This window comes from Rana temporaria, chromosome 1 (genome assembly GCF_905171775.1).
Source record: "Rana temporaria chromosome 1, aRanTem1.1, whole genome shotgun sequence".
Classification (NCBI taxonomy): domain Eukaryota; kingdom Metazoa; phylum Chordata; class Amphibia; order Anura; family Ranidae; genus Rana; species Rana temporaria.
This window is the reverse complement of record NC_053489.1, coordinates 257,600,562-257,619,137: the sequence shown is the minus strand read 5'-3', so window position 1 is coordinate 257,619,137 and position 18,576 is coordinate 257,600,562. Positions and strand designations below refer to the sequence as shown.

The window sequence follows — 18,576 nt, the reverse complement described above, 5'->3', positions numbered from 1 at the left end:
TAGGCAGGAGGGAGGGACCTAGAGCGCCAGCGGGGGGGACCTTAGAAGAGGAGGATCGGGCTGTTCTGTGCACAGAGCAGGTAAGTAAGACTTTGTTATTAAAAAAAAAAAAAAAACTTTAATATCAATTTTAAAGTAACAATTTATATGCAAATGTTGTGTGTGTTGTTTTTTTTTTCTTCTTAATTTTGAAGTAACTGTATATTACAGCTACCACTTGTTTGGTGCTATCTCAGAAGTTATGGAAGATAATATTTCTCATCACCTTGAGAAAATAACAACCATGATGCTTCTGTCCCTAAAATCAAGAGAAGGAATAGTGGTAAGTAGTACTTAACACTTGCTAAGAAAAGAGCCACTATCTACCCCACTGCAGTAAAATATTTTATGGTAAGATTATTAAATTCCTTGGTAAAAAACTAATAATAATATATAAGTGGTTGCCTTGTATTTGTTTTTATATTTATTTTCCATTTGAAATTATGTGTTAATGTACTACGGTACTTTTGTTTATTTTTTATTAATTTATCAAAGTCACACTTAAAGGGGTTGTACAGGTACAATTTTTTGTTCCTAAATGTCCTTATTTCTTCTGAGAAATCCTCACTTCCTGTTCTTCTGTCTGTAACTTCACACAGTAATGCAAGGCTTTCTCCCTGGTGTGGAGTGTCGTGTTCGCCCCCTCCCTTGGACTACAAGAGAGTCAGGACGCTCTCTACATTGCAGATAGTGAAAGGTGCTGTGTGTTAGTGGGCGTCCTGACTCTCCTGTAGTCCAAAATGGAAGGATGAGGTAAGTGAAGGAAGCTATTTAGGGAAAACAATTGTACCTTTACAACCCCTTTAAAGCAGAACTTCAGACAAATATTAAAAGATAAAATGAATAGCCCATTAAAAGATAGAATAACAAATGGGAGAAGGATCTAAACCAGACATTCACTGAAGGGGATAATATTCCCCACTTTGCAAAAGCTACTATCTCCAATAGAATCCTGGAATCTGTATATATTTTTAACAAGATTATACAGGGGCCCCAGAAGACTTCACAAGACTCCCCACAACTCCCTGCTTATGCTGAAGGTGTGTACAAGATGGGTTATGTTTCTCCACATGTTCTGGTCTTGCCCTTTTGGAAACGTGTGGAAAAATAATACTTCATCACAGTGGGATCAGACTGGGAAAAAAACAGCAATATTTTCCCTCATTCTCAGTCACTATGAGGACAAATCCAAACGGCCGTGCTTCTACTGGCCTCAATTCAGGTCCTCTTAGAATATAAGCAGGCTATAAAAAGTCATATCTTTGAAAGTGGGACAAATGATACACCGTGATTTACCTGCTCAATGCTCCTTTTTCTCTTATATCACAAATAATAACCCAGCATAGAGCACCAGGAAAGGTACTTATGGTAACAGAAATTGGATCATACTAGAGTAATCTAAAATCTGATTTAGTTTACAAAAATTGGCACAGTCTAAGGCCAGTATTAGAAAAAGCAGCTTCACAGTAGTTGGCAAACAACAAGTCTCCGTTATGAATAATCACCACTCATACACACAGACACAAGACACTACATATAACAATTAAAAGAAAAAACGCCTGGACGCCATATAGCAACACACAGACATGTTGTCAGATGAAAAACTCATCATAGATAAGATTAAATAACAATGGCTATATCAATTAGTGGCAACCTGACTGTGTGTGGCTCCAAAGGAAGCCTTACAGAGCCTGCATCAAGTGATGGAACAGTTGTGACGTCAACACGTTTCACTAGAAAGGATAGCGTAGCTTCATCTGGACCGTATTGAAGGCTTAAGAAGCCAGTCATTGTACTTTTTGTTTTCCATTCATTTGAATGGCTGCTTCAGCTAGCAAAGAGCTACGTGAAGCTTTCATTTTTGATCTGTTCCTGCTGTCTTCCTGCAGTGACCTTGGTTACTTCTGGCCATCCGACACTCATCTACTACCAGCTGTCCTAGTTTCATGAGTGCTTAGGGCCTTGCCTTTTACTTTGAGCCTATAGGATGACATACTACTGTGCAGTTACAAAATGTCTCATTCTAAACACAAATGTGCGACACTGTACCAGATGTACCCATGCAGGAATTTATTACCTAAATCGCCCAGTTATTTGCTGACTTTGATCACAGAGGCCACAAGCCCTCCTACAGATTCTACATTTATTTTGCCCATGCCCAAGTGGGCCTTCGAGCCATTAGCTGCAGAAACTCAGTCTTTGACTCACAATCTATTTACTGTTACTTCCAAGATAAAGGTGACTTCTTTGGATCTTATTGATTGAGTGTGCACCACTTTAGGTCAGCTTTTGGTTCTGCCATTGTCGTCTCCTATCTTGGTTTGTTTAAAAATCCTAATGCTGCAAAACACTTCCCTTTGCACCCTTTTTTTCAACTGTTTCTCTTTGAAGATTGAAAACATCCTGATCAGCAGATTGATCCTATAAATGTCTTGTATTCATTTTAGGAGGATGTTGTGCATAAATGGTTGATTACCACTGTTGATCCGGCAGTGTTCTGCCTTCTCAAAATGCTTACTATTTCTGTAGAGGATACATCTCTCTTTAAGGACCCAACCAATAAGTGGTTGAAAGCGCTTTCTGATGCTCTGTTTTCACTTGAGGGTCCTGCCTTTATGTGATCCTAGCTGTGACCTTGCTTTGTCAAATCATGGCTGACTGGTCAAAATGACTTAAAGTGGAGATTCACCCAAAAAGTTTACTTTTAACATTAGATTGAGGCTCGTTTTGTCAAGGGGTGTTTTTTTTAAAATCAAAGCAGTACTTACCGTTTTAGAGATAGATCTTCTCTGCCGCTTCCGGGTATGGTCTTCGGGACTAGGCGTTCCTATTCGATTGACAGGCTTCCGTCAGGCTTCCGACGGTCACATTCATCGCGTCACGATTTTCCGAAAGTAGCCGAACGTCGGTGCGCAAGCGCCGTTTAGAGCCACACCGACGTTCGGCTTCTTTTGGCTACTCGTGACGCGATGTATGTGACCGTCGGAAGCCTGTCAATCAAATAGGAACGCCCAGTCCCGAAGACCATTCCCGGAAGCGGCGGAGAAGATCGCTCTCTGAAACGGTAAGTACTGCTTCGATTTAAAAAAAAACACTGATTCCCCTTGACAAAATGAGCATCAATCTAATGTTAAAAAAAAATTTCGGGTGAACTCCCGCTTTAAGAAATCGAACCGTTGATGAGGTTGATCCCTTTCTTATATTACAAATGGATCAGACTGCTGTACCATTAAAAGTTCAGCTATGACTGTTTGCTGAACAGCCTCCTGTATTATTTTTCACATGCCTCATATCAGTACAGGGCAGTTTGGCTAAAGGTCTGGACTTTTATGTAAAAAGCTTTTTATTCACATGGCCTTCAAGGGGCAGTGTCTCTTCAGGCCCACTTCCTCACAGGGAGAAACCTTGGAAAATATTGCAAAATCTTCTCCCTCTCTGTTAGGAATCTTTTCATTTCTCCTCTCCCATGACTTTCATGTCAAGACCTTCCAATCTGGACTCCCTGTACACCTGCAATTCCTGGAACTCAAATTCTACCAAATCCTTAGTCTTCCTCTGCATTAAGGTGCTCCCCTACTTCCAGAGTGATGGGAAGTTTGTTAACCTTTTGTGGACACTTGAGCAGCTTGCCTCTCAATAAAATTCAGTGCCTAAAGAGAAAACCCATGCACAAATCAGTAGAACATTCAGGTAGTTGCATAAACACAAGGGGGATTTTTGTGGCTGGGCAAATGCAACCTACTTTCAGATGTATTCAGTGTGTTTTTCAAGGCTTGAAGCCAGAGAAATTGAGCCCAGGTTCCGACTAGTGCGAATACAGACATTGCACGTGATTCGCACCCACATGCAATGTCTGTGCAATGTTAGTTCAGCCATACAGTTGTATGGCTGAACCCGCATTGGATTCGCATGAAAATAGTGCAGGGACTTTTTTGGAATCGGATCGCATGGGTGTTCTCACTTATACGATTCCTCTGCAAGTTTACAGTTCGCATTGTGAACCGATCTGCGGGTGTAATTAACAATGTATTGACACCCGCTGTGGTTTGCAGTGAACAGTGTGAATGAAAGAAAAAATTACCGCGCTAAATAACAGCAAAAAACGAAGCTGCAACAACAAAGTGTCATACATACACAATACAAGTAGGAAAAGAAGGAAGATGTTGCGCTAGTTAAATAGATCTAAACAATAAGATTGATGTGTAATAAATATTGAGGCCAGTAAACCCAAAACGATGGGAAGCTAAAAAAAAAAAAAAAAAAAAGAAGAACTCAGTCCCAATGTGTCCACAATAGATATAGTTCATATAAAAGTGAACAAATGTTGAAGAGCAGATGTGACAACCACCACCACGAACCAGTAAAAATTGGAGGCTTACCACATGGCAAGCAATAAATGCTTGCGGCTGCAAACCCCAGCCAGGGCCTTTAGGCGATCCTCACAGGTGGGGGTGGGGGGGGGGGGGAGATGAATGTTGAAACCTCCAACGAATCCACGATTTTTGAAGCGTGTCACAGAAGAAAACACTCAATGGTGAAGTATGTCATAAACCAGCACACACATGGGGTATATAGTGACTTAGGAACCACCACCACCAACACCCTATAAGTAGGAGGCTTACCAGAGCATGTAAATACACCAGCGAGTGGCTAAAAACCCTAGCCTGGGCCTTTGAAAATCCTGGGCTGTGATAATAAAATCCTAAGGATCCTCCGTATTCAGTAGGTACATAAAAGGAATAATAGGGCCCACATAGTGAAGTACGTTTACCACTGTACGTTTAATGAATAAACAATTTGCACTTACAAGGTCATATAAGGATAAAAACAGAGAGAAGCCGGCCGGCTCGGAACAAATGCCCGTCCACTCTGAACAACACGTCCTGCGTCAGCACGCTACCTTCCCGACGCGCGTTTCGTCATAAAATGACGTCATCTGGGGCACGGGCGACGTGCTGACACATCGCATAAAATACACTCCAGCTAAACCAAGCCTCGATCTGAATCCACGGGCTAATTGACCGCCCATGGTGGCCGCGCTGGGACAATTTAAAATTGAAAAAATCAAATGAAATTAAAAGAGCCCTCTTGTGGTCAAAATGTATATAACAACCAGGGCCTATATGGGCATAAAATATATTTATATGATAGCAACATAAAAAACATTTATCTTAGAGGGAGGTCAATTACGATCTCCAAAAAAATATATTTTTATATTTTTTCTCTGTATGAATAACAGGGAACTATAAAAAATGCTTTAAAGGTCAAAATTAGGGCATATAATATTTAAATTGCCGTACAAATGTGAATAGATTAGTGACTAAAAATAGGTGTCTAAATTATGCACTATGAAAAATAAAATAATCAAAAAGTTTTTTATGTATATAAAGACCTAGATTAGAGCATAAAATATTTAAATTGCAAGATAAATCTAGGATAAGTGAAAAAATAGTGAAATTTTAAATATTAATTAGGTAAATTTAATATACCTTCAAGTGCATAAAATATAGAATTTTTTATATAGTGAAAATTATGAAAAATATTGATAATTCGTGAATGTGAAAAAATATGGTAATATAAATATAAAAAAATTAATTAATAATTAATAATTAAAATAATTAAAATTAAATAAAAATAAAAATAAGACTCCAAAAAAATTATAAAGATTAATAAAAACATATAAAAAAAGGCCCATTATGACCAGCATCAGGAGATAAAACCAAATTTACCAAAAAAATGTGTGTATCTATAATTGTATATGTATATATACAGGCCCAGTTGTAGGCCAACATAGGGGTCCACCTGTCATTCAGATCGAGTTCACAAATACAAGGTAGACCATAAAATAAACATCAAACTAACATAAAAAATCAAGAGTTGTCAATAAAAGCGTTGACGTCAACCTCGATATTGAGTCCATATGGGGTATAACTTTTAATTTTATGGACCCATAGCATTTCTGATCTAGAGATGCTCCTCACTAGTGGGCTACCACGCCAATGAGGGCTATATCTATCAATCCCCAGAAAGATTGTCTTTGAGGGGTCCCTGTTGTGTACCAAGCAATAGTGCTTTGATACTGAGTGATTCAAAAAACCGGCTAGAATATTTGTGATATGCTCGTTGAGTCTCACTGAGAGGGCTCTCTTGGTTCTGCCCACATATTGGAGCCCACAAGGGCATTGAAGCAAGTAAACCACCCCCTCAGTCGCACATGTAATGAAGGGTTTGATTGTGTGTTGTTCACCTGTGACCGTAGAAATGAAATTATGCGTTCTTCTATGCGTACAGCCACTAAGGGAACACACCCGACATTTCCTACACTGGTAAAAACCAGTAAAGGAATTGAGGAAGGTGGTTTTAATAACAGGTGGTTCGAGAACATTGGGGGCCAATTTATGTCTCAAGGCCGAACCACCCTTAAATATCACCTGAGGGTTATCAGGTAGAATAGGGCCGAATATTGGATCATTCTTGAGAATGTGCCAATGTTTTTTTTAGAATTTTTTTTACACTAAAATGCTGAGTAGAGAAGGTGGTGATAAAAGGGACAACGGGCAACCTACTAGTGTCCAGTGGTTTGCTCTTAAGTAGCTCAGCTATATCAACAGTCTTAACTTCCTCAAGTGTAGATGTAAGGGAACCCAAATCATACCCTTTTTCCAAGAATCTATTTGTTAAGATAGCTGATTGGTCCAAGAAGTCGGTCTCATTAGAGCAATTGCGTTTGATGCGCAAAAATTGACTCTTTGGCACCAACTTCAGCCAAGAATCATGATGACAGCTGTCAGTAGGGATGTAAGAGTTTCTATCTGTACCTTTAAAATAAGTACTCGTACAAAAAACCCCTACCTGAACTGAAATTGTGAGATCCAGGAAGTTAATATTAGATTGACTCGCCTCAAAGTTGAGGTGGATACCCCTAGTGTTGTTGTTAAGAAATGTCATAAAGGACTGGAGCTCAGCAAGAGGACCGTCCCACAGGAGGAGGATGTCGTCAATGTACCTGACCCACAACTTGAGTTGGGGTTGTTGGCAAATTGTTTATTCATTAAACGTACAGTGGTAAACGTACTTCACTATGTGGGCCCTATTATTCCTTTTATGTACCTACTGAATACGGAGGATCCTTAGGATTTTATTATCACAGCCCAGGATTTTCAAAGGCCCAGGCTAGGGTTTTTAGCCACTCGCTGGTGTATTTACATGCTCTGGTAAGCCTCCTACTTATAGGGTGTTGGTGGTGGTGGTTCCTAAGTCACTATATACCCCATGTGTGTGCTGGTTTATGACATACTTCACCATTGAGTGTTTTCTTCTGTGACACGCTTCAAAAATCGTGGATTCGTTGGAGGTTTCAACATTCATCTCCCCCCCCCCCCCCACCCCCACCTGTGAGGATCGCCTAAAGGCCCTGGCTGGGGTTTGCAGCCGCAAGCATTTATTGCTTGCCATGTGGTAAGCCTCCAATTTTTACTGGTTCGTGGTGGTGGTTGTCACATCTGCTCTTCAACATTTGTTCACTTTTATATGAACTATATCTATTGTGGACACATTGGGACTGAGTTCTTCTTTTTTTTTTTTTTTTTTGCTTCCCATCGTTTTGGGTTTACTGGCCTCAATATTTATTACACATCAATCTTATTGTTTAGATCGATTTAATTAACTAGCGCAACATCTTCCTTCTTTTCCTAGTGAACAGTGTGAACTGCCTTGGGGAGAGATGCAATGCAGGAACCAGCGATGTTCCCACATCGCACAAGTGTAAACCCAGGTGACAAGGTGGATGTAAATTAGAGAGGGGCATCAAAGATGATTTCTATCTAATAAATTTAATATTGGGCACTGTGGACGTGTGCCTTCAGGCAGTGATAACATGGAGCACAAGATTACTTTACATATATCTTTAAATATACTGGTTCCAAGTCCTGCAACTTAAGCCCATAGTTTACCAACAGGACACCTAGCTTTAAATGCCAAAACTGGAATTGCAGCTTCACAGATAAAAAAAAAAAAATGTTCTTTTTTTTCAATCACGTCATTATAGTTGCAGTCAATTAACTTGAGTGTCTTGCTTCCTTTTATTCCTGCTAAAAGCTGCATTATAATGAGAATCACTCATTCATGTTGTTTGATGACGAAGCTGATGAAGATATTGAAATTCACGAAGAGGAGGAGGAAGAAGAAGATCCTGATGTTGAGGGGTAATGTTAAACTATCTTTCTTTTTCTACTTTATATTTGTAAAAAAAATATCCTTTCAGGAAAAAAAAAGCGAAATTTCTACGTCGGTGCACTGTTCACAATTCACCTCACTGATGTGAATAAAAAAGACAACACTTGCTAAATGTGCACCACTGACTTTGCAGTGCCACGCTTATTTTTCAGGTGCAACAATGTCAGCCAAGTTTCACCTGAAGTCGCACTGACATGCAGTATTGAAATTTATGCGATTTCAAGTCCGCATTCTGAGTGAACCAGGGCTGCACACCATGTATGAAATAACATGCCACCTGCAGGTGAACTATGGATGATTATCAAATCCTCATGGTCTGGTTACAAAGGTGACTAGCAATAATTGTTAAACATATCCAGCACTACAGACATAAATGTGGTAATTGTTCCTAGAGAAGCTCAAATGAGTCAAAGTTTAGATGTTATAGCTACATACTCCTGCTAATAGAAGTGCTCTGTGAATTACTTTGCTGAGTAAACAACTTGTTTTTCTACTTGCAAATGTGAAGCATAAAGGGGGGGCTCCAGCTAACAAGAGGTCTTTTTTTTTTTTTTTTCAATTCTTTCTTGTGTACTGAATATTTGTACCCAACACTATATATGCATCAGTTTCCTGGTGGCTGTGATCCCCTTGTTAATTTCTCTCATACTTTTATGTTGCAACATATCAAGTTATGTGTTTCTGACTTTGGAGTATAGTTGGTTAACAGGCTCATTGACATATCTGATTAACAATACATAAATAATGCTGTGCCTTCTATTACAAAAGCAAAAATTGCAACCATCCATGTGTTATATAGTGATACAGTGGGTATATAAAAGAATCACCCCCTTAAAATAACCACATTTTGTTACTTTGCAGCCTGAAATGAAGACACTAACTTTTTTGTTTTATGCAGCTGTATATTTACTTATAACACAAGTGAAAGATATAACACCAACATGTCAAAAATTTTAAACATAATAATGGAGTTGGAAAAAGGATCACCCCCTTGTGTCAGTATTTTGTTGAACCACCTTTTGCTTTAATTACAGAATTTAGTCTGTTGGTATATGTCTCTACTAACTGCAATATTTGCCCACTCTTCTTTGCAGAACTGCTCAAGTTGTTAAATTTGATGGTGACTGTTTGTGGACTGCAGTCTTTAAGTCATTATACAAATTTTCAATGGGGTTTAAAGGGGTTGTAAAGGTTTGTGTTTTTTCACCTTAATGCTTCCTATAACTTTTTCCATGTGGCCTCAGAATCTTCAAGGTGCGTTTTGGCAAAGCTGTCGTGATTGCATGTGGCCTTTCTTGAGGACAGGCTTTTTTCTTGCAACCCTCCTATACAAGCCATATTTGTGGAGAATTTGTGATATTGTCAATACCACACTTGATGTGCGGCTTCAGGGACACCTATCACTCTCTACATGTAAACTAGCCTACCCTGACCGTAGCTACGGGAAAATGCAAAACATGGCAAAAATGCAACCCATCGATTGCGGGACGTTTCCGGGAACATGTCAATGACACTAGGACCCATAAATCCACTTAAGTGGCCAAAAGGTCAAACTATCTACCAGAGGTGGGGATTTGTTTAGTCTTTTATGAAAAGAGGGATTTTTTTTTGGATCTTCTACTTGCATCCTAAAATTCCGGGGTGGTTTAAATTTTGAGTGGGATGTTTCCCATTCTTTTTTTTCACCCCCATTTATTTATGGTGTTTTTGTATATAAGCCAATAATATTTGTTTTCCCCCTTTTCATTTTTTTGTGGTGCATTGGAGTGAGTACCTATGTTGTCATTTAGGGTTTTTTATACATATCGTACGGTATTTATCCTATTTACTACTGCATCCTTAATAGTAGGGTTGTCCCGATACCATTTTTTTCGGACCGAGTACAAGTACCAATACTTTTTTTCATGTACTCGCCGATACCGATACTTTTTTTTTTTAAATGCAGCCATGTCCCTAAATGAAGCCTAAATGCAGCCATGTCCCTAAATGCAGCCATGTCCCTAGTGACTGTTGGTAATCAGCCTTCTGCTCTGCCCCTCTAGCACTCACTGCAGCATGGGGCTGGAGAGGGATGGGTGCAGCCGGCTTCAGCTCTTAGAGCCCATTCACACCTTGGCGTTTTGTCGCCTGTAGCGCGACGCGCACAAACGCCAGAGGGACCAAAATACATGTAAGGCTATGGGCATGGTTCACATCTGAACGCCGATGCGCCTGACGCGCATCGCATGTAGTCAATAAAAGTTCAGGACCCTTTTTTGTCGCGCATATCGCGCGATATGCGCGTATTTGAGCGTTTCCATTTCCCATAGGAAGTAATGGAAACGCTCGATTCAAGCGACTTGCGCGACAACGGGCGTTTGCTACGGGCGTTTCGTCAATAGAACTTGTCGCCCATGCAGAAGATTAAAAAAATCTACCAACATAGCAACAAGTGATGAAAAGATGATAGTTTTTCCTATTGGCTAAAAAAAACCCGTCAAAGTACAAAAACGTCGGACAACGCTGTATGCAAGCGCGCATATTAGCATGAATACGCGCGACAAAACGCCGGAAAAAAACGCCGCTATTGCCTACGCCTAGGTGTGAATGCAGCCTTAGTTGTGTTCTGGGATCTGGAGCCATTTGCCAATCAGGAAGCTGGGTAGATCCCAACAACATGGTTGGGATTCTTCCAGAACCTGAAACGGCTCCGACAGCAGCCTACAGTGGAGCTCAGCCAGCTGTTCTAAAAATAGATCCAACAGTTCAGAGCAGGATCTAAAAATAGATCCAACAGTTCAGAGCAGGATCTAAAAATAGATCCAACAGTTCAGAGCAGGATCTAAAAATAGATCCAACAGTTCAGAGCAGGATCTAAAAATAGATCCAACAGTTCAGAGCAGGATCTAAAAATAGATCCAACAGTTCAGAGCAGGATCTAAAAATAGATCCAACAGTTCAGAGCAGGATCTAAAAATAGATCCAACAGTTCAGAGCAGGATCTAAAAATAGATCCAACAGTTCAGAGCAGGATCTAAAAATAGATCCAACAGTTTAGAGCATGATCTAGAAGGATCCTGACCTCTCACACAGAAGCACAGGGTAAGGAGCCTCCATAAATCATTGAGGGCCGGTATAAACAACGTGCACCCCTCCTCCATGTACACAACATATCTCCATGATATGGAGCACACTGTAGGCCGCCCGCCTCCCCTACTGCGTACCGAGCCTCGCTATGGATAGAACCCCGCCCCTTCCGGGACACAGCTACTGATTGGCTTCACTTAAAAACATGACTGTGATTGGGGGGGCGCTCTGTGAAAGGCTTGGTTCACCAGTAACCAATCACCAGGAAGACTGGTGACCGCAACCAATCACCACCAGGTGTGTGTGCCGCCTCGTAGCCAATTAACGAGTGCGGTATGGAACACCGGAGCGAATCAGAAGGCGGAAACTTGGAGACGCGGGGGGGAGTGGTAGCATGGAGGAGGAAGCAGAGCTGCGGGTCGCTCTCGGCGGGGGGAAGTATCGGGGGAAGCATCGGGAGCATTTGCGCGAGTACAAGTACTCGCGCAAATGCTCAGTATCGGTCCCGATACCGATACTAGTATCGGTATCGGGACAACCCTACTTAATAGGATAGTTAAGTGTAATTATGGAGTGCCCTTCTTTAACTACTTCAGCCCTGAAAGAATTTGCCCCCTTAAAGACCAGGCCAAACAAAATTCATGTCCTTCTTTTTTTACCCACAAATAGAGCATTCTTTTGGTAGTGTTTTTTTTTTTTATTTACTTTCTGCTATCATACATATACAAAAAAGAGATGCAAAAAAAAAATGTATTCATCAGTTTTTTGATTAAAAAAAAATCGCAAATAGGAATATATAGTCTGCTTTGCACAAAAGTTATCGCGTCTGCAAACTACGAGATAGATTTAGGGACTTTTATTAATTTTTTAAATTATTTTTACTGGTATTGGTGGCGATCTGCAATTTTTTTTTTTTTGCAGGGTTGCGGCAGACAAATCTGACCCCAAATTACACCTTTTGCTTACCAGTGACATTATTACATTGATCAGTGCTATAAAAATGCACTGATCAATGTAAAAATGACACTGGCAGGGAAGGGGTTAACACTAGGGGGTGATCAAGGGGTTAACTGTGTTGTAACTGTAGAGGGGATGGGCTCACTGGGACATGACAGAGATCACTGTTCCCGATCAGTAGGAACAGTAGATCTGTCATGTCCTTTGGCAGAATGGGGAATCGCCTTGTTTACGTAGGCAGTTCCACGTTCTGCCTCTCCTCACCGCAATCGCGGGTCACCGGCGGACATCAAGCCCGCGGGCATGCTCCTGCGACGCACACCTGCTATCCTCCTAAATGTACGTGAGCAGGTCGGCTGGTTATTACATATACTTACCTAGGATAAAAGTAGGGATTTTCTCTGTTATATGTGAGATAAGATAGAGAGAGAGAGAGTGTGTGTGTGTGTGTGTGTGTGTGTATTAGGGTTGTCCCGATACTAGTATCGGTATCGAAACCAATACCGAGCATTTGTGCCAGTACTTGTACTCGCACAAATGTTCCCGATGCCTGACCCGATACTTGGGCGGAGAGGGTGGGCGGCGTCTGTATGCAGATCGGTCCGCCTCAGTGGGCGGGAAGCGTGGGTCAGGCGGAGTGGGCGGGCGGCCTCAGTGGGCGGAGCGGTCGCTGTCATCTTAGCACACCCTGCACTTGGCCACAGTAATCCAGAAGCTGACATCTTGTTACACCCAGCCCATGTAGTTCGGGCTGGGTGTAACAAGATGTCTGCTGATACTTACTGATGCCGAATGCAGGGTGTACCAAGATGGGCGCTGCAGCATAGCATTTCCTCATGTCATTTATTGCTGCATTTCAGTGCCTGCCCATAAGTGCCAGCCACCTGTCACTGCCATCAGTGCCAGCCACCTATCAGTGCCCATAACTGCCGCCTATCAGTGCCAGCCACCTGTCAGTGCCATCAGTGCTGCCTATTAGTGCCAGCCACCTATCGGTGCCCATAACTGCCACCTGTCAGTGCCCATAGGTGCCACCTAACAGTGCCCATCAGTCAGTGCCATCTATCAGTCCCCATCAGTCAGTGCCATCTATCAGTCCCCATCAGTCAGTGCCCATCATTCAAACTGTTACATGGCATTAAAAAAAAGTATCGGTAACGGCGAGTACATGAAAAAAAAGTATCGGTACTTGTACTCAGTCCTAAAAAAGTGGTATCGGGACAACCCTAGTGTGTGTGTGTGTGTGTGTGTGTGTGTGTGTGTTTTATATATATTGTGTGTGTGTATATGTGTATATAATATATATTTGCACACTTTTTGAGTTGAACATTTTGGTTTATATTCACGTTTATTGTTTTTTTTCCTTTTTTTTTTTTTTTTGTATTTCTTGTTTTTTTTGTATTTTGTATAATGTTTTCTTTTTATATGTGCATATTGTTTTATATTGCATGGTTTAGTGTTGTACGTGTTTTGCTGGGCTCTGTAGTCACATTGGACAGATCGTCCGCCCTGGATTTTTGTTCTTGATTAGTTTCACATGTGACGGGGAGCTATAAATAAAATAAGCGGGCATACACACTCTGGCCAATTAGCAAGGCTTAAAGGGGTTGTAAAGGTACAATTTTTTTTTCCCTAAATAGTTTTCTTTACCTTAGTGCAGTCCTCCTTCACTTACCTCATCATTTGATTTTGCTTTTAAATGTCCTTATTTCTTCTGAGAATTCCTCACTTCCTGTTCTTCTGTCTGTAACTACACACTGTAATGCAAGGCTTTCTCCCTGGTGTGGAGTGTCATGCTCGCCCCGTCCCTTGGACTACAGGAGAGTCAGGATGCCCACTAACACACAGCTCCTTTCTCTATCTGCACCATGGAGAGCGTCCTGACTCTCCTGTAGTCCAAGGGAGGGGGTGAGCACGACACTCCACACCAGGGAGAAATTCTTGCATTACTGTGTGGAGTTACAGACAGAAGAACAGGAAGTGAGGATTTCTCAGAAGAAATAAGGACATTTAAAAGTAAAATAGAAGGATGAGGTAAGTGAAGAAGGACTGCACTAAGGTAAAGGAAGCTATTTAGGGAAAAATACCTTTACAACCCCTTTAAGCACAGGAGTGTGAAACGCATCTGCTGACCCACTGTAGGTTGAGTGTGTATGGCATGTCTTTCATTTCCATTTTTGCACAATAAAAAGGAGCTGTTTTTATTCTCTGGAAGGGCTGTTATCTTTTTTTGTTTCTACATGGCAAAAATGCAAACCTCATTTTGCGTTTCCTGCGGTCTGTGGTCAAAACGTGTCTATCCTGAACACGTTCAGGAGAGGGAGGTTTAACTTTGCCCAAATGCTGCTATAAGCCTATGTGTGCATGAACACATAGGCTTTTATGAAGTTTCGGTGGTGGGAGTCAATGAACCCAGATCTATGAACTGTTTATCAAGATACACGTTTTTTTACACGTGGTGAATTATGGATGGATATACTATGTTATAGAAGTTATACCAGGGGTTGACAAATTTGCTTGGAATCTAGGAGCCAGCTAAAAAAGTTAGGAGCCAGAAAACGCACCCGTCGCGACGAGCTTGCGCGCAGAAGCGAACACATACGTGAGCAGCGCCCGCATATGTAAACGGTGTTCAAACGCAATTTTGAAGCGTGACATGTTGGGTATGAATTTACTCTGCGTAACATTATCTTTCATAATATTAAAAAAAATGGGGATAACTTTACTGTTGTCTTATTTTTTAATTAAAAAAAGTGTAATTTTTTCCCAAAAAAGTGCGCTTGTAAGACCGCTGCGCAAATACGGCGTGACAGAAAGTATTGCAACGATCGCCATTTTATTCTCTAGGGTGTTAGGATAAAAATATATATATATAATGTTTGGGGGTTCTAATTAGAGGGAAGAAGATGGCAGTGAAAATAGTGAAAAATAACATTAGAATTGCTGTTTTAACTTGTAATGCTTAACTTGTAATACCAACGGCCACCACCAGATGGCGCCAGCTCACATCTGGTGGTAATGACTTGTAATACCAACGGCTCACCACCAGATGGCACCAGCTCACCAAAAAAAAGTCAAGTCAAGTCGCCAGGACACTATTTCTAGTCGCCATGGCGACCTGGCGCCCGGGATTTGTCGATCCCTGAGTTATACTATGAAACAAAGCAAACACTAGAAACTTGTTCATTTGTTTTATTAAGTTTTTTAGTTTATTATAACACAGGTATGTATGTGCATATATCACTATATAACAGATGATTGGTTGTCATTTTTGCTTTTCTAATAGTAGGCACAGCATTATTTATGCTTTGCTTTAATTGATGTCTTGTGGGAACACAATTGCACGTTTGCAGACACTATTTTATTTACTTATTCGATTTGATATATAATAATGTACAGACTCAAATACATAGTTAATTATTAGGCAATACTGGAGTGTCACTTCATAAAGTTTTTCCAGACATGTCTGGTGAATGGCAGGGAAGTCTTTATTGCTAATTTCACACATGGAAATAGGTAGAAACTACGATCTGTATCAATCCAGGCCAGAATAGGAATTTAAAGGAAAATATTTGTTTTTCCTGCTGACTCAATGTTTGTGGGTACACAAGTAATATGTTATATGCAATGTTTAAACTGGTTATAAAGGCTCAAGGCTTTTTACCTTCATGTGTTCTATGCATTAGGGTAAAAAACCTTTTGTGTGCAGCAGCCCCCGGAATTTTTATCCAAGCCCCATCGCGATCTAGCGATATGCATGAGAGTCTCGGCTCTCTGAGGACTCTTCATTTTCATTGGCTGAGACAGCAATGGGACCCATTGGCCCCCACTGGTGTCAATCACAGCCAGTGAGCCAATAAGAGAGGGGGCGGGGCTGAGCTGCAGCTCCGGTTTTTGAATGGACACGCAGAGCAGTTGCTCGGGAGCTCATATGACTTTAATTTTGCTATGATTTTAGTTTCTGAAGTATAAGAGTTTTGATAGGGCATGGAACTAATTAATGATGATTAGCTTGAACCTGCTGAAGTTCATTTAACCAATGGACTGTACTCTATGTGTGGTGCATCATTGCTGGACTGTAAAACTTGGTATACACGGGCCAAACCCTCAGCCCGTGTGTATGGTAGCCGGTCTAACAAACATGCTGGAAAACCAGCTGCCAAAGGGCTCCCGATCAGAGTTCTCTGCCAATGGCAGAGAGCGCTGACCACAGTGTTTTTGTGGGGGAAGGTCTCTGTCATAACAATAAAACAGCAGGTGAGATTGCTGTACTAACATCAGATTGTTGTTACAGCGGCTCCGAACTGAGCTGTGAGTTTTTTTTTTATTATTCATTGGGTTGAATGAAAATAAATTAATGGTGTGTACCAGACTTAAAATGGTTGTAAAGGAAATTTTATTTTTTTCCCTAAATAGCTTCCTTTACCTTAGTGCAGTCCTTCACTTACCTCATCCTTGCATTTTGCTTTTAAATGTCCTTATTTCTTCTGAGAAATCCTCACTTCCTGTTCTTCTGTCTGTAACTCCACACAGTAATGCAAGGCTTTCTCCCTGGTGTGGAGAAAGCCTCTTGAGGGGGGAGGGGGTGAGCAGGAGGGTCAGGACGCTATCTACTTTGCAGATAGAGAAAGGAGCTGTGTGTTAGTGGGTGTCCTGGCACTCCTGCTCGCCCCCTCCCCCCTCAAGAGGCTCTCTCCACACCAGGGAGAAAGTGTCACATTACTGTGTGTAGTTACAGACAGAAGAACAGGAAGTGAGAATTTCTCAGAAGAAATAAGGTAATAAAGACATTTAACCACTTAAGGACCGAGTCTGTTTTTCAGATTTGGCGTTTACAAGATTAAAAAATATTTTTTTGTTCGAAAATTACTTAAAACCCCCAAACATTATATATTAATTTTTTCTAACACCCTAAAGAATAAAATGGCGGTCATTGCAATACTTTTTTTCACACCGTATTTGCGCAGCGGTCTTACAAGTGCACTTTTTTGGGAAAAAAAAACACTTTTTTTGTATTAAAAAAATAAGACAACAGTAAAGTTAGCCCAATTTTTTTAATATATTTTAAAAGATAATGTTACGCCGAGTAAAATGATACCCAACATGTCATGCTTCAAAATTGCGGCCGCTCGTGGAATGGCGTCAAACTTTTACCCTTAACCACTTGACAACTGGGCCTATTTTGGCACTTCTCTCCTTCATGTTGCTAGAAAATTAATCCGAACCCCCAAACATATATTTTTTTTAGCAGACACCCTAGGGAATAAAATGGCGGTCATTGCAACTTTTTTTCTCGCACGGTATTTGTGCAATAATTTTTCAAACGCCTTTTTTGGGAAAAAAAAAAAAAAAACGATTTCATGAATTAAAAAATTACAAAACAGTAAAGTTAGCCCAATTTTTTTGTATAATGTGAAAGATGATGTTACGCCGAGTAAATGGATACCTAACATGTCACGCTTTAAAATTGCGCACACTCATGGAATGGCGCCAAACTTCGGTACTTAAAAATCTCCATAGGCAACGCTTTAACTTTTTTTCGAGTTACAGAGGAGGTCTAGTGCTAGAATTGTTGCACACGCTCTAACGCATGCGACGATACCTCACATGTGGGGTTTGAAATATGTGGGCGGGACTTACATGCGTGTTTGCTTCTGCGCGCGAGATAACGGGGACAGGGGCGTTTTTAAAAAAAATTATTTTCAATTTTATTTTTATTTTACTTAATTTTTTTTATTTTTACACTTTTTTTTTTGATCACTTTTATTCCTATTACAAGGAATGTAAACATCCCTTGTAATAGGAATCAGTGTGACAGGTCCTCTTTATGGAGAGATGTGAGGTCAATAAGACCCCACATCTCTCCTCCAGGCTTACAAGCATTAGATCGGTGAAAAAAAAAATCACTGATTACATGCCGACAGCCGCGATTGCGGCTTTGTTTACTTCCGGGTACCGGGTTATGACGTCACGCCCGGGCCCCCCGACAGTCAGAGTCACGCTACGCCTGCCTCGCGCTGTGTACTGGGAGCTGAGTGGGGGGGGGGACGGAGACGGGAGGTGACGTCATGCCCGCAGTCTGCCCGAGACTGTGTGGCCGGAAGTGGGTGCAAATGTATCTGCACCCCCCTCCCCCCTGAAAGGTGTCAAATGTGACACCGGAGGGGGGGAGGGTTCCGATCAGCGGGAGTTCCACTTTAGGGTGGAGCTCCGCTTTAAGTGGTTAAAAGCAAAATGGAAGGATGAGGTAAGTGAAAGAGGACTGCACTAAGGTAAAGG

General features: G+C 41.1%; 1 protein-coding gene across 1 annotated transcript in view; it reads left to right on the top strand.

Moving 5' to 3' along the window:
• The window catches only part of IPO4 (importin 4), a 171,942-nt gene that overhangs the window by 83,942 nt on the left and 69,424 nt on the right, over positions 1-18,576 (top strand). The window contains exons 18-19 of the mRNA XM_040354677.1: positions 211-322; positions 8,137-8,243. Of these exons, the coding sequence (XP_040210611.1) occupies positions 211-322; positions 8,137-8,243 (219 nt within the window). The remainder of the gene's footprint in view (positions 1-210; positions 323-8,136; positions 8,244-18,576) is intronic.